This window comes from Musa acuminata, chromosome BXJ2-6 (genome assembly GCF_036884655.1).
Source record: "Musa acuminata AAA Group cultivar baxijiao chromosome BXJ2-6, Cavendish_Baxijiao_AAA, whole genome shotgun sequence".
Taxonomy (NCBI): Eukaryota; Viridiplantae; Streptophyta; class Magnoliopsida; order Zingiberales; family Musaceae; genus Musa; species Musa acuminata.
The window spans coordinates 37737509-37750913 of NC_088343.1; the positions used below are offsets into that span (position 1 = coordinate 37737509).

The window sequence follows — 13405 nt, forward strand, 5'->3', positions numbered from 1 at the left end:
TTATAATTATCACATGTTTACCATTATAGGTGTGTATAAAATTCTACCATCCATTAACCTTCTTTTGGACCGAGTAATTACCGCATGGATGTAAATATACACTACATTTAATATTTTCATAAGAAATGTTATACATAAGAGATAACTTGGACAACTTCACGCATCAAATTACTCAATCTAATATTAAACAACTATATAATCACTAATTAAATTTGAAATATATTAGTCAAATTAGCTTGACCTTAATTTGTTGATTCAATTTGTGTCAACAAACAATTTTATAGAATCAATATTATGTGTAAACCAACTATTATTAATTAAATTTATATGAATTTAATTAATTACATAAAATCCAAAGGCACTGTAGTGAGTAGTTATGCCGCTATATCAAAGAAGAAGAAACATTTTAAAAAATAAACTAGAGGACACGTTGTAGCGAGGAGGTTTATGCAGCACGAAGGCATGAAAGCATGCTATAGTGTGATTATATAAAACCATCATCTTCCTCGATAATGATAAAACCGAATCACACCAAAATACTAAATAAATCATTAAAATGCATGAAAAATAAGCCTAGATGTTTAGTAATCATTATAGGATGGCTTCATACCAAGAGTTGGTAATTTAATATAACAAATATGGATCTTTATAGATCCAAAATTAAATTTTAGAATATTTTCATAAAATTTATTAAATCCATAATAATATACATGAAATCCTATAATAATTAAGAAACACATTAATACGGAATATAAATTCAATGGAGTATTTTTTTTAAATTAATCAGCAAATTAGTTTTTCTGCAGAGTATCCTTAAGAACCTTTTGGTTTCTCTTTGATGGATTATGAGAAATCTGAATTTAATACTACAATCGGTGACCGTAATACTATTTATATTGAGAACTGTATTTACAGTTATGCCCTAAGATATTTAATGTTTCTAACTTGTCTTTCCGAGTTAGAAATATTAATGATGATATTCACATAATTAATTTTTATAGTAATTATGTTAGTCAAATAATTTTTACTTTAATTAGATTACTTTAATGTTGACTAATAAAAATAATGACTTAATATATTTAATTATACATGACGCTAAAAATTCTAACACATATCTCGATACTACCTTCCAGCTTTTGCGTAAGCAGTCAGAGGTAACCATTATCTTCATTTGGGATAGGATATGTTAGAAGCAAGAGATACGAGTGATCACTCCAACCATGATTAATGAGTAAAAAGGCAAGAATGACAAGATTTACGACTAATTAATATTAGGAATGAAGTTTCTCAAGGAAACAAATATATCAGTGATTCTTAAGAAATCAAAACAAATTAGAAGAAGATCTCTAGTAAACACACATGATGCTGATTTTAGGATCTTGTTCAGAAATGTGAGCATCCACATTTCATTACTGTTGATATAATTCCTCCTTTGAGGGAGGTTAATATTAATTTTCCTCTTCATATACGCAAACATTTCTCCACTCAACTGGAGAGATTAGAAGAAGACGAAGAAGAAGAACGATCATGTTTTTCCACCTACCATTTCTATGTATAGAGAAAAGTAGCTTTAATATTAGCCATCGACACATACTGCGCCAGCTTTGTTTCTTCTTCCTTTTCCATACATAGAGAAAAGTAGCTTATTCCAGCAGAGATCAACAACATCCCATCTCGATTCCCTCCCTCTTATATATGACACACCAGCGTACTCCAAGAGAGAGAGAGATAGAGAGAGAGAGAGAGAGAGAGAGAGAGAGAGAGAAAGAGAGAACAAGAATGAGGACGGCATCTCGCAGTATTCTTCTACCTATCTTCTTCTGTGTCTTTTGCTTCACTGCTTATTGCAATGAGCAACGCCGGGTGAGATTTGATCGTTGTTTATTTCTCTTGGATCTTTGTTATCTTCATAGTTTCATGATGACGCATACGAGAAATCGGAATTGGATGAGATTTAACAAAGCCGCGTGTTTGTTTCCATGGAACAGATCTACATTGTGTATCTAGGAGAGCACAAGGGGCTTAAATCCCCTCAAGAAATCCTAGAGGGCCACCACTCCTTGTTGTTCTCTGTCAAGAACAGGTAACCACTTATGGTAGCATCTGCAGGTTGATGATTTCCTGCTGTTTCACTTGCTATCTCAATCTTTGATGGATTTCAACTCTTCTCGAGGTTGACCAGCGAAGAAGAGGCATCGGGTGCTATACTATACAGCTACAAGCACAGCATCAATGGCTTTGCTGCACTGCTCACCGAGGAGGAAGCAACAAAGCTGTCCCGTAAGTAGGAGCCGACGAGTACAGTAATATATTTTCCTTTCATCGTTCGTTCGTTTTCTTTGTCTCTCACCTTCACCGTGTTCATCAGAGATGGATGAAGTGGTCTCAGCCTTCCCAAGTGAAGGAAGGTCGTCTCCACATACGACGAGGTCATGGAAGTTCATAACGCAGGAAGAAGGATCGAAGGGTTCGGAGAAGAACTTAATAGGCTCGAAAGCAAAGTGCGGGAAGAATGTGATCGTCGGCATGTTGGATTCCGGTTTGCTTTCTTACTTTCTCGTCATATGGAACACAAATTTTGCTTGCTTATATGATCAAAGTCAATAATGCGTTACATATTGGGTTCGGATGGCTTAACTGCGTATCCGATGAGATGGTAACGATCTCAATGGAAAGATCTGCTTGGTTTGGTAGGGATATGGCCGGAGTCCCAAAGTTTCAGTGACAGAGGGATAAGACATTTCCCCAAACGGTGGAAGGGCATCTGTCAAGAAGGAGATGCCTTCAACTCTTCCCATTGCAACAAGTGAGTTCTTTCATCTCTCTCTCTCTCTCTCTCTCTCTCTGGAGATGAGTTTTGACTTTGCCTGTCAATATTTCCGCTTAAAAGAAGCATAAAATGCCTACGATCATTTAGTCGTCATCTACTTTCTGAATTCATGTACACCATAATGCGTGTCATGATCTTTACTGTTGCATATCGTTAATGGCAGCAAAATAATCGGAGCTCGGTACTACGTGAAGTCCTATGAGTACTACTACGGACCTCTGAACAGAACCTATGCCTACCGCTCCCCACGAGACAACGACGGCCACGGCACGCACACCGCCTCCACAGTCGCCGGACGGGTGGTCCGCAACGTCTCCGCCCTCGGCGGTTTCGCTTGGGGAACGGCCACCGGCGGCGCCCCGCTCGCCCGCCTCGCCATCTACAAAGTCTGCTGGCCCATCCCCGGGCCCAACCCCAACATCGAGAACACCTGCTTCGACGCCGACATGCTCGCGGCCTTCGACGACGCCATCGCCGACGGCGTCCACGTGATCAGCATGTCGATCGGTGCGACCGGAGAGCAGCCCGATTACTCGCAGGACAGCATGGCCATCGGCGCGTTGCACGCGGCGAAGCGTGATATTGTCGTGGTATGCAGCGCCGGTAACGATGGCCCGGGGCCGGCCACCGTGACGAACCTTGCGCCATGGACGATCACCGTCGGCGCTAGCAGCATCGACCGCGCTTTCGATTCGCTGGTGCTACTCGGGAACGGAGTGACCATCAAGGTATACAGCTCATACACGCCTGCTACCAATCCAGAGCGACATAGATCGAGATCTCACTCTGCTTATAAACTTGCGTCAGGGCCAAACCGTGACGCCGTATGTGCTAAATAGCTCGGACTTCTACCCCTTCGTTTATGCCCGCGATGCTGTACTTCCTGGCACTCCGAGCAATATTTCTGGGTACGTCTTTTGCTTCCTTATATAGCTATGTGTTAGCTTCTATACTGAATTTATTCTTGACATCGAACAGGCAATGTTTACCCAATTCTCTTGATGGCGATAAGGTGAGAGGAAAGGTAGTATTGTGCTTGAGAGGGAGCGGGTCAAGGGTGGCCAAAGGATTGGAGGTGAAGCGGGCGGGTGGCGCGGCCATCATACTGGGGAATGCGGTCGCCAATGGCAACGAGATCCCTGTGGACGCCCACGTCCTCCCGGGGACCGCTGTGTCATCCGACGACGCAATAGCCATCCTTAAGTACATCGACGCAACCCGCAGGCCGAGCGCAAAGGTAGGCTCGGCTAGGACCGTTTTGAGCGTCACGCCGGCGCCCGCCATGGCCGCCTTCTCGTCCCGCGGTCCGAATCGAGTCGAGCCCAACATTCTCAAGGTAATTTCGATTGAGCTCGAGATGTTATGATCGAGGGCAACGAGTAAAGCTTTGCGACTCGCGCAGCCCGACATCACGGCGCCGGGGTTGAACATCCTGGCTGCATGGAGTGAGTCGTCGTCGCCCACCAAGCTCGAGGACGATCACCGTCGCGTCAAGTATGATCTTTCCTCGGGGACGTCGATGTCGTGTCCCCATGTGTCGGCCGTGGCGGCCCTGATCAAGTCCCTGCACCCCGATTGGAGTTCGGCGGCCATTAGATCGGCCATGATGACCACTGGTACACGCGCATGCGATCTCGTTCTTCCTGTCTTCTCATTTAAGCCATCGGCTTTCCTTCTTCGCAGCCACTGTGGAAAACGCCCGAGGAGAGGCGCTGACGGATGCATCAGGGCGAGTTGCGGGGCCGATGGACTACGGTTCGGGTCACATCCGACCCACCCATGCGTCGGACCCGGGCCTCGTCTACGACGCCGGCTACGAAGACTACCTGCTCTTTGCATGCTCCAGCATCGGTGCAAAGATGGACCCCTCCTTCCCCTGCCCTGAGACCCCGCCACCTACTTCCGATCTCAACTATCCGTCGATCGCCGTCTCCAATCTCAACGGCTCCGTCACCGTCCGTAGAACCGTGACCAATGTGGGCCGATGCCCGGCCCGGTACCGAGTTACCGCCACCGAGCCGACCGGTGTCTCGGTCCACATCTCACCACAAAAATTGAGGTTCAAGAGATCGGGTGAGAGGAGGCGCTTCTCGGTGACGCTCAAGGTGCGAGGGAGGAGGGACAAACCAAGCGGAGACTACGTAGCTGGTTCGTATACGTGGTCCGACGGGACCCACGTCGTCCGAAGCCCAATCGTGGTGTCCCTTGCTTGATCTTTCTTCGCTGCAGCTGTTCGTGATGGATTGGTGTCACGTACACGGAGATCTCTCTTGAACTCGATAATGACTTGCAAATGTCCCTTTTCAACTTTTTAACATTAATGCTGAAGTCAATTCGGCGTAGTCGTGTTTGATTTTGGTATGATCAACAATCATGAGAGGAAACGAAACCATTGGATCGGCAGAATCTAAGCAGCTTATCCAGATGGAAAAGAAAGAGGATATGGTCTCACCTCATCTCAGGACGGTCAGCGAAGTTCATAACTATCCCTTTCTTTCTATCTTTCTCTGTGTCTCTCTTTCTCCTTGTTTTTCTTTCTTCAGTAATAAAGTCCAAAACCAGCTGAGGTTATCCTCATAAAAGGTGTTGAAAATGACGGAATAGCATTATGGTTTCGTCAACGACCGGTTTCCCTTATTGTACATTGCATGTTTATCTTCTTGTAATCTTCTCTGCTGTTGGAGCAGTACTCCTGCAAGTATCAGATCGCTCGATGAGATGCGACATCAGAATATTCATTGAAATCGTTGCACCAATTTCATGTACTCTCTCTCTCTCTGATACTTCATAAGAATATATGCATAATAAAAAGGCATTATGTGTACATTTAATTTAAGATGATTACCCTAAAAGACAAATTTGTTCCAGAAAACAAAGAAGCAGTAGAATACAAATTTAAAGAACATCGAATGCATATTGACTAATGTGTCTCCAAAAAGTCAAACGAAATGACTTACCTGTGTCTTATTATGACTTTTCCCTTAGCATCAGCTTGATGCCAGATGTGTCTTTTTCCCCCGAGGAGTGGCTTGTAGAGAAATGGAACGCTTGATTGAAGATGGACAAACCCTAAATAACTTGTCCGACAATCGATCGACAATGACGGAACGTCCATGAATTAAGTAGGGCTGATCACACTGTCTCCACCTATTTATGAGTCGGGTTGAAGGTATCACCATCTGCTACTACAAAAATCTCTCTCTAGAAGTCAAAAGATGCAATCGTCTTTGTGATCCAAAACCGAGAATGTCGTAGTACATTCCAAGTTATTCCCTCCCTCCAGAACTCAATGATTGTGAACGAGGTCTCTTTCCTTGTAAGCTTAATGGCGTGTGCGTGCAGGCATGCAGTATCTCGAATGTCAAGACCTTGCTCGAGGGAATGACGAGGAGACAAGAAACAGGCAGCTGGCGTTTTGCAGGCTACAGACTGCCACCGTGCAAGGTTTCATCGACGGGCTTCATGGAGGCGTTCAGAGAGGGAAAAGAACTGTGACTTGCCGTTGCTTGGATTGCTAGATGTGAGATCAAACAGGCCATGGTTGGGAGTGAGGGAAACGCGGATCAAGATTCCTTGTCCCCCACATCTGAGAGATTTCTTCATGCACACAAGCGCTCATCCAGTTGCAATTGGAAGCAAAAGAGAGAAAAATAATCTCACAACAAATATTAAAGTAATTAGCGGTCAGCTGCAGATTCTTGATGTTCATATAATTGCAGAAGAGTTCATGCTGGTCTACCTTGAAGTGCAAGCTCTCGGCTTATATTGTTACGGGAGGTCGTGGCCGGTAGATCACCTGCTATTTTGTACGCTTTCTTCTGTAGAAAGAAGACTTGTTCTTTTTAGCATCCAAAAGTATGCCTCGGAATTGGAGTGTAGTGATATAAACAAAACCACCGGGCGTCATCGTCATCCGGATCGACGAGTTCAGCTGAACGTGGTTTTCAACCTAATTCCATGACGGCCACCAAACCTAATCCACACCCACGTACATTGAAGCCATGACTTCAAGTTCGCACATCATGCCAAGCCAATAATAGCAGCTTTCTTTGTCGAAGACGTCCAATGGTAAGATTCCTAGCGAGTTCAACAATTTTAACGTGGTGGTGGGTCCGCATGGTCTAGCTGGAGCCACGCGGCAGTGCACCAGCTGCGGACTCCCTACGCTAAATCCTTCCCTCTTTCTATAAGAGAGTCTCTGCAGCTTCGTCTCCCAAGAATTCACCGATAGAGCGGATGGAAGAATTCCAAGAGGCTGATGTATTGTGGCCCGACCGCGATCGAGACGGAGACGAGGATACCGAGGAGTGGCACGCCGGACTCGGAGCTCACCGGAAGGCGTCCAGCCCCGTCAGGATCCCTTCCAGGCCTCGAGCTGTTCATTCTTGGACGCCGGGCTTCGCCTACGCTGCAAACTGTGACGACGACGACGACGATAGTGATGATAACGAGGGCGGCAGGAAAAGCGATACGATTCCGCCACACCTCATTGTGGCCCGGAGGGTTGCGGATAAGATGGCCTTCTCGATGTGCGTCGGCATCGGCAGGACGCTCAAGGGACGGGATCTCAGCCAAGTCCGGAACTCCATCCTGCGGATGACTGGATTCCTGGAGAGATGATACATGTCTGATCAAGAAGCTCTTTTTTCCTCCCTTCATTCTGTGATTACACCGAGCCGAGCTTGTTCTTCCTAGGATTTGTTTATTACTTCAAAATTGTTTAGATATATTATAACCCTCAGAAAAAGCCAGAGAGAAAGAGAGAGAGAGAGTTGACTTTGAGGATTGTCATGCAGAATCGTGAGCAAGTGCAACATGAGATTTTGACACGAAACCACGTATGTTGTTCATAGTCCACAAGATTGTGTGCCGGATTGCAGGTGATGCGTCTTTTGAAGGAAAACTCTGATCAGGTGCTCTTGCATTATATGTGAAAACTTTGGAGGATGGACGTACTGATGCGAGCATGCGGTTCATGAGTTCTAAAGCTAACGATCGCGTCCACCAAGTAAATTATCTTCGTTCACAAACAATGGACTCGTTTACCGCACGCGACAGATGAATCGAAGTCATCGGCAAACTTAAGAAACCACTGCAAACGCTGCGTCGGCACCACACGGGTCGAGTAATACGTCATCTGCTACACTCAGCTCCAGGTCACAGTTATGGATATTGTCGTGATCTAAAAGAGTTTAATATTTTGGTCACATGTTTATTCGTCTAAATCTTATCAGGGAAGCCTACGGCTTCCGGTTTGGGTGTCGTGGACATGATGAAATCTAGACCGAGTCAAAGAATCTAACAGCGATGATGCAGCAGTAATAATTTGCTAATGAATCAGATAAGTTTCAGAATGCGGACTGAGACAAAGCTAAGATGACATATGGTATACTCTTCTCTAAGCAGTTTCGAATATCCTTCACAAGGTTTGACTTCATACAATCTCTTTTCCCCCATGGGATTCGGCTGTAACGTTACTTGTTCCGTATGGAAGTAATTGCTCAGCCTGACTTGTTGATCTACGTGCAGTCACAATTCGAGTTCGTAGTTTGAACGTTTCTACGAATCTACTCCTCCAATGCTAAAAGAAACAGATAATCCAAACTCATAATTCATGCAGAAATCAGAGACCACTAAGATTCTGTGGGGACGGCCCGAAGCATCTCAAAATTAGCGGATAAGGTGTTGACGGAAGCTGAAGGGACAAAGGCATCATCGAAAGTCTTCGTGAAGACTTTGAGGGAAATGGATACGAAAAGTCTTATGTATTGTTCTGCCCTACTAGATTTTTCCTGCATTGTTTTATGGTGTCGATCCGGTTCGATTCCGGTTCAGTCTTAAGAACATCGATTGTACGATCTGACTCGTGGAATTGAATGCGTGACACAACAAGGACCGTTCATTATTACTTGATACGGTGGGCACCGCTTGGATTCAATTGACAAGCCCAAGTGCGTACTCGTAGATCACACAGGACGCTGACCGGATTTATATGGTCAAACTTTAGCCATCACAAATAGTTGCACTTAATAATAAGTAGAGATTAACTCCGTGAAGAAACACAGGCATGACATGGTAAACCTGAAGAACTCATAACCAAAGATTACTGCAACGAACGAGAAAGACGAAAATTGCAGGCGCACATGAAACAACGAGGAAGATGACTAACTAGTACACAAATGAGACCATGGAACGTGATGCGAGTAGTCTAATGGTGCTTGAGGTGGCCCTTGTTGGCCTTCTTGAAGAGCTCGGCTTGGGCGGGGGCGGCCTCGTCTGAGACAACCGCGGCGTTGACTGCATCCCTCACTTGCTGCGTGGTGAAGAAGAAGTCTCTGTCCACCAGCGAGTTGAGGAACGACGCCGTCCCCTCTCGGTACAGAGCTCCGATCCCGTCGGAGCGTGCGTCCGACATTGCCTCTACTAAACTGGGGTTGCTCCCGAAGAATGAGGCGGCCGGCATGCCGAAGATTTGGCTGAGAGGGCACCAGAACCCGAGCAAAGCCCAGATCGCTGTAGGATGAGTTCTCCAGTAGCTGCACAGCAGGTGAGACAACATGATGGAAGAAGTCCGAGAGTAAAATGTGTGCTAAAGCGACTAGGGTGAGGTATCGACGGCGTACTCGCAAGAGAAGGGTGGGGTGTTGGGATCGGGGTCCATGGGCGTCGCCGGAGGAGTGGGGATCACTTGGTATGGCGGTGCAGGCGGGGCGAGAGGCACCGGAGGAGAGAGAGGGGTGGTGATGGCCGGTGTGGAAGGTGGGTTGTAGTGACCACCACCACCACCACCACCACCACCAGGAGACGGAGGTAGTGGCGTACCATGCGTCGACGGCGGCGAACCATGCGTCGACGGCGGCGTCGTGCATGGAGTCCCATTCGAATCTGCACCACGCAAATCAACAAGCGTTTGATGTAGCATGCAAGACATAGCTTCCATGGATTCGTACAACATGCGAAAGAGACGCTTACTCCCTCCGTGAGGGTCAGGAGGGTAGTAGTTCTTCTCGTCAGCTGTGCCACCTTCGAGGCTCCTATTCATTGCCGGAGTGATGACAGCTTGCTGAGAAACATACCATATCAATAGAAACCACATCACAAGAGCCTTCATTTTCTTCTCGCTCCCCATGCTCTACTGAACCCAGCTCCAACGAAATCACAGTGGCGAGTAGGAGGAGGCTCGAGTGCCCATTTATACACAGGAGAATGTAGCATCGCCTATGGAAATGAATACAGTCAGATGAGAATAGCGGATAGTTGGTGCAGTGCAGCAGAGTGCATTTAAGCACCCAAACACATTGTTGCGAACAGGATTTGGCTTGGGAACAACATCTTCTCTTACAAAGACATTGCTACATTTATACCCAGCTTTCGATGGCGAACAGAATGCCGTGTGGCCATTTAATTTCAGTATCTGTGTCACCGTATGCGCCATCAATCGGGAGTTAATGAAGACAGCGTGACGCCTCCTTAAATGTTTGAATTATGAAGTCACCTACCTGTGTTGCCTCTTGGTGGTGTCGTCTCAGCTTTCTTGTATCAGATCTTGGACTACAGGAGCAGAAAGAGAGGGGTCTTCCCTGCATAAGTTCTCATTTCCATCATCCAAAACTTACTGGATTTACCCTTAAAACTCTCACAGCCTTTCTCTGAGAACAGAAGCTTAAGGATACTCCTTGTGCCGCTGATGATCAACCTGTAGCACTGTGGTTATGGATAGACTATAGGACATGCCAGCTTTAATTCGCAGTAGCAGATAAATGTGCAGTCAGAGTACTAATAATTTACTTCTCTGTCAGATCTAATGAACTCCGAATTAATAGGGACTGGTATCTCCTTAATTTGTTTTCAGGAAACTTCTACTTGAATCAAATCACGAAGGTCAGAATATCAGAGAAGAAAGAACGAACTGTTTTTAATATAAATACTTCATCACATCAATCCATCTCTGTTAAAAATAGTTGTACGTAACATGTGTGAAACAACTTTGAGCTGTGGCCTCGGGGTCGACGCGGCTCGGTTCGGGTCTGGACGCCGGGGATCTCCCTGGGGCGTTTCTCGAGCCCGCTGAGGCGATCGGATGCGGTGTCCGATCGGGACGATGTAGCTGTCTCCTCTGGGCAGGAACTCCTCGCCCGCGCCTCTGGAGGGGACCTTCGGCTTCGCATTTGCACAAAGGTAGAGCCGAGGCGCTCGGCCCGACCCCTCCGACAATCAAGTTAGCAGATGTGAAGGCGGTTTCAGATGAAGAAGTATTTTTTGTGTGTATGTCTCCCCCCCTCTTTTTGATGACCGAGAGGATATTTATAGGGAAGCTTACTGCTTCCTGAGCTGTCCGCTTGTAGGGGCAAGCTGGTAGCGTCTAACTTTGTGTTGGCGTGGCGTAAAGAATTGAGTTTTTACAGAATGTTAATGCGTCTCGGTCGGTGTTCCGATCTGCATTGATCAGGTGCTGTTGCGTGAGGCGTCATCTGACGTCAGCCGAGTTTTATTACTATCCTCATCATCTTTCATAACTTTGACCTTTATAAATGCTGTACGTACTTCGGTATCTCATTACTTTAAAGTATATCGATGATTCGTTGTTCTCATCAGTAGAGAGGACGCTCTGCCATGTCAAGCCTATGGATGTTGGGTCGGGTTCGACCATGTTTTGGGCTAAAATGTCAAATGCGTTGACTTGGACCACTTGGGCCAAAATGTCAAATCATTATGATTCCGTGCTTTCTAATTAAAAACCTTATAAATCGTGCCAAGGAAAGGACATATGTGCAGTTTGCTATGTTTATATCGATACGGTCCTAAATCAATGAAATAACGCCTGCTATGCTCTCACATAAAACCTTGATTATTATTATTATTACAATAAATTCTTGCCTTAAAAATAAATCTTGATTTGCCAGTTACACTGTAAAAAAAGAAAATGCAATTAAATAAGTAGTAAATGTATGCCGGGAAAGAATTATTTCCATGCAAAGGAAATGGACTCGTGTCAGCTTCCGTCTTGAGTTCGATTCGAGCTCGGATCGAAGGCACCCAAAGCCTCCACGTGGCCGCCAATGACGCCCTCGCGACACGCATCACAGAAACGAAACGGAAGCAGTAGCTCAACGGTAACCCTACGATCCATTCCTATTTATGTCTCGACCGCCAGCGCTCTCTGGTACTATAGCTTCCGATTCCACATCCTAAACCGCTGCTCTCCTTTGTCGTCTTCTTCCGCTTCTTCCTCTCTGTTCCTCTTGGGTGTAACGATTCTTCTGGTCTTTGTTAGGGCAAGGAGAAGGCACAGAGATATGGAGGCTTCTAAAGGCTTCGTTGGTTGGCTCCTCGTAGCTGAGGTTTTGTTGGGGTTGTTGGTGGATTCGACTGGGGCTTACGTCTTCTATGCTGGAGGGAGGGATGGCTGGGTGCTGCATCCTTCTGAGAGTTACCATGATTGGGCCGGGAGGAATAGGTTTCAGGTCAATGACACCATCGGTATGTGCCGATCTATCCATCTGTTATTGTTGTTGATTTATGGCGTCGTCATAGTTTGTTTGTGGGTTTGACGTTTGGATGGCGGGGCGGGGCTGTGCTGTGCTGCAGTGTTCAGGTACAAGAAAGGGAGTGACTCGGTTCTGGTGGTGACGAAGCAGGATTATGATGCGTGCGACGTGAGCAAACCGATCCAGAAGCTTGATGGAGGCGATTCCGTGTTCAAGATCGATCGGTCGGGACCTTTCTACTTCATCAGCGGCGCGCCAGGAAAGTGCAGCCAGGGCCAGAAGCTGGTGGTGGTCGTCATGGCTGTGAGACAGCCTCCTTCCGAGCCCTCTGTTCCCTCTCCTGCTTCACCACCACACATCCCTCCATCGCCAACTCCGGCCGCTTCTCCTTCCCCTTCCGCTTCATCCCCAAAGCCCAGCACCCGTCCTCCGACCCCGCCGCCATCAGCACACGCCCCTGCTTCACCACCATCCACAGCTCCCGCTGCAGGGTCCCCTCCTCCGACTTCTTCCGAACGCGGTGGGTTCGCTCCGGCGCCAGCTCCCTCCGGACCAGCCGCCGACAGTACCTCCTCCTCCTCCTCGAACGCGTTCAAGATGCCCACGGTACTGATAGTGCTCGTGATGCTCGGTGCGTCCTTCCTCGCCTAATGCCCGTGCGGCTGTTCATGTACACCCAGCACGATGCATAGCTTTGGATCTACTTTGCTTGTTAGTCAGTTGTAATGGTGGAATCCTATGGAGATGGATGAAGAAGGTTACAGTTTCATCCAACTCTTATTCCGTTGTGCGAGCATATATGATCGTTGATCGGATGACGATAACTGTTTCCGTTTCTTCGCATCGTGAAATGCGACTGACGAGTCCATGGCATTCATTTCATTCCTGCGTCCGACCCACTCGGATGGTGAGCAGACGCAACCACTGCGGGGTCCAGTTAGCATTTAGGAACACACACTGCAGGCTCAGTTCAATTAGAGGAAGAATGGGTTTCGAGTACTGCACGACTCTCTTTCCCTATTTCCTCGGCGCAATGCACATGTCAGGTGGTAGTCTGGAAAAGGTATATTTGTGGGGCTATGTAATT

At 46.7% G+C, this 13405-nt stretch overlaps 4 protein-coding genes across 4 annotated transcripts; 3 read left to right on the top strand and 1 right to left on the bottom strand.

Annotated features, from left to right (window-relative positions):
- The first annotated feature begins 1979 nt into the window (after positions 1 to 1979).
- LOC103989792 (subtilisin-like protease SBT5.6) lies at positions 1980 to 5396 on the top strand. Its single transcript, XM_065110948.1, has 9 exons — positions 1980 to 2083; positions 2183 to 2280; positions 2369 to 2539; positions 2695 to 2806; positions 2994 to 3558; positions 3638 to 3738; positions 3809 to 4166; positions 4233 to 4446; positions 4514 to 5396. Exons 1-9 carry the CDS (start codon positions 1980 to 1982, stop codon positions 5041 to 5043), a joined length of 2253 nt encoding a protein of 750 aa, XP_064967020.1. The 3' UTR covers positions 5044 to 5396.
- Positions 5397 to 7040: 1644 nt separating this feature from the next.
- LOC135613633 (protein S40-1-like) lies at positions 7041 to 8050 on the top strand. The gene has a single exon (XM_065110663.1). The coding sequence runs from the start codon at positions 7067 to 7069 to the stop codon at positions 7448 to 7450; it is 384 nt and encodes a 127-aa protein (XP_064966735.1). The 5' UTR covers positions 7041 to 7066; the 3' UTR covers positions 7451 to 8050.
- An 806-nt stretch (positions 8051 to 8856) lies between these two features.
- Positions 8857 to 9976, bottom strand: LOC135613634 (protodermal factor 1-like). The gene is made up of 3 exons (XM_065110664.1): positions 9803 to 9976; positions 9454 to 9715; positions 8857 to 9366 (listed from the first exon to the last, which is right to left on the bottom strand). The coding sequence occupies exons 1-3, from the start codon at positions 9957 to 9959 to the stop codon at positions 9039 to 9041; spliced, it is 747 nt and encodes a 248-aa protein (XP_064966736.1). The 5' UTR covers positions 9960 to 9976; the 3' UTR covers positions 8857 to 9038.
- A 2037-nt stretch (positions 9977 to 12013) lies between these two features.
- On the top strand, positions 12014 to 13107 carry LOC103989794 (early nodulin-like protein 3). The gene is made up of 2 exons (XM_009408743.3): positions 12014 to 12310; positions 12419 to 13107. Exons 1-2 carry the CDS (start codon positions 12127 to 12129, stop codon positions 12967 to 12969), a joined length of 735 nt encoding a protein of 244 aa, XP_009407018.2. The 5' UTR covers positions 12014 to 12126; the 3' UTR covers positions 12970 to 13107.
- Positions 13108 to 13405: the final 298 nt, after the last annotated feature.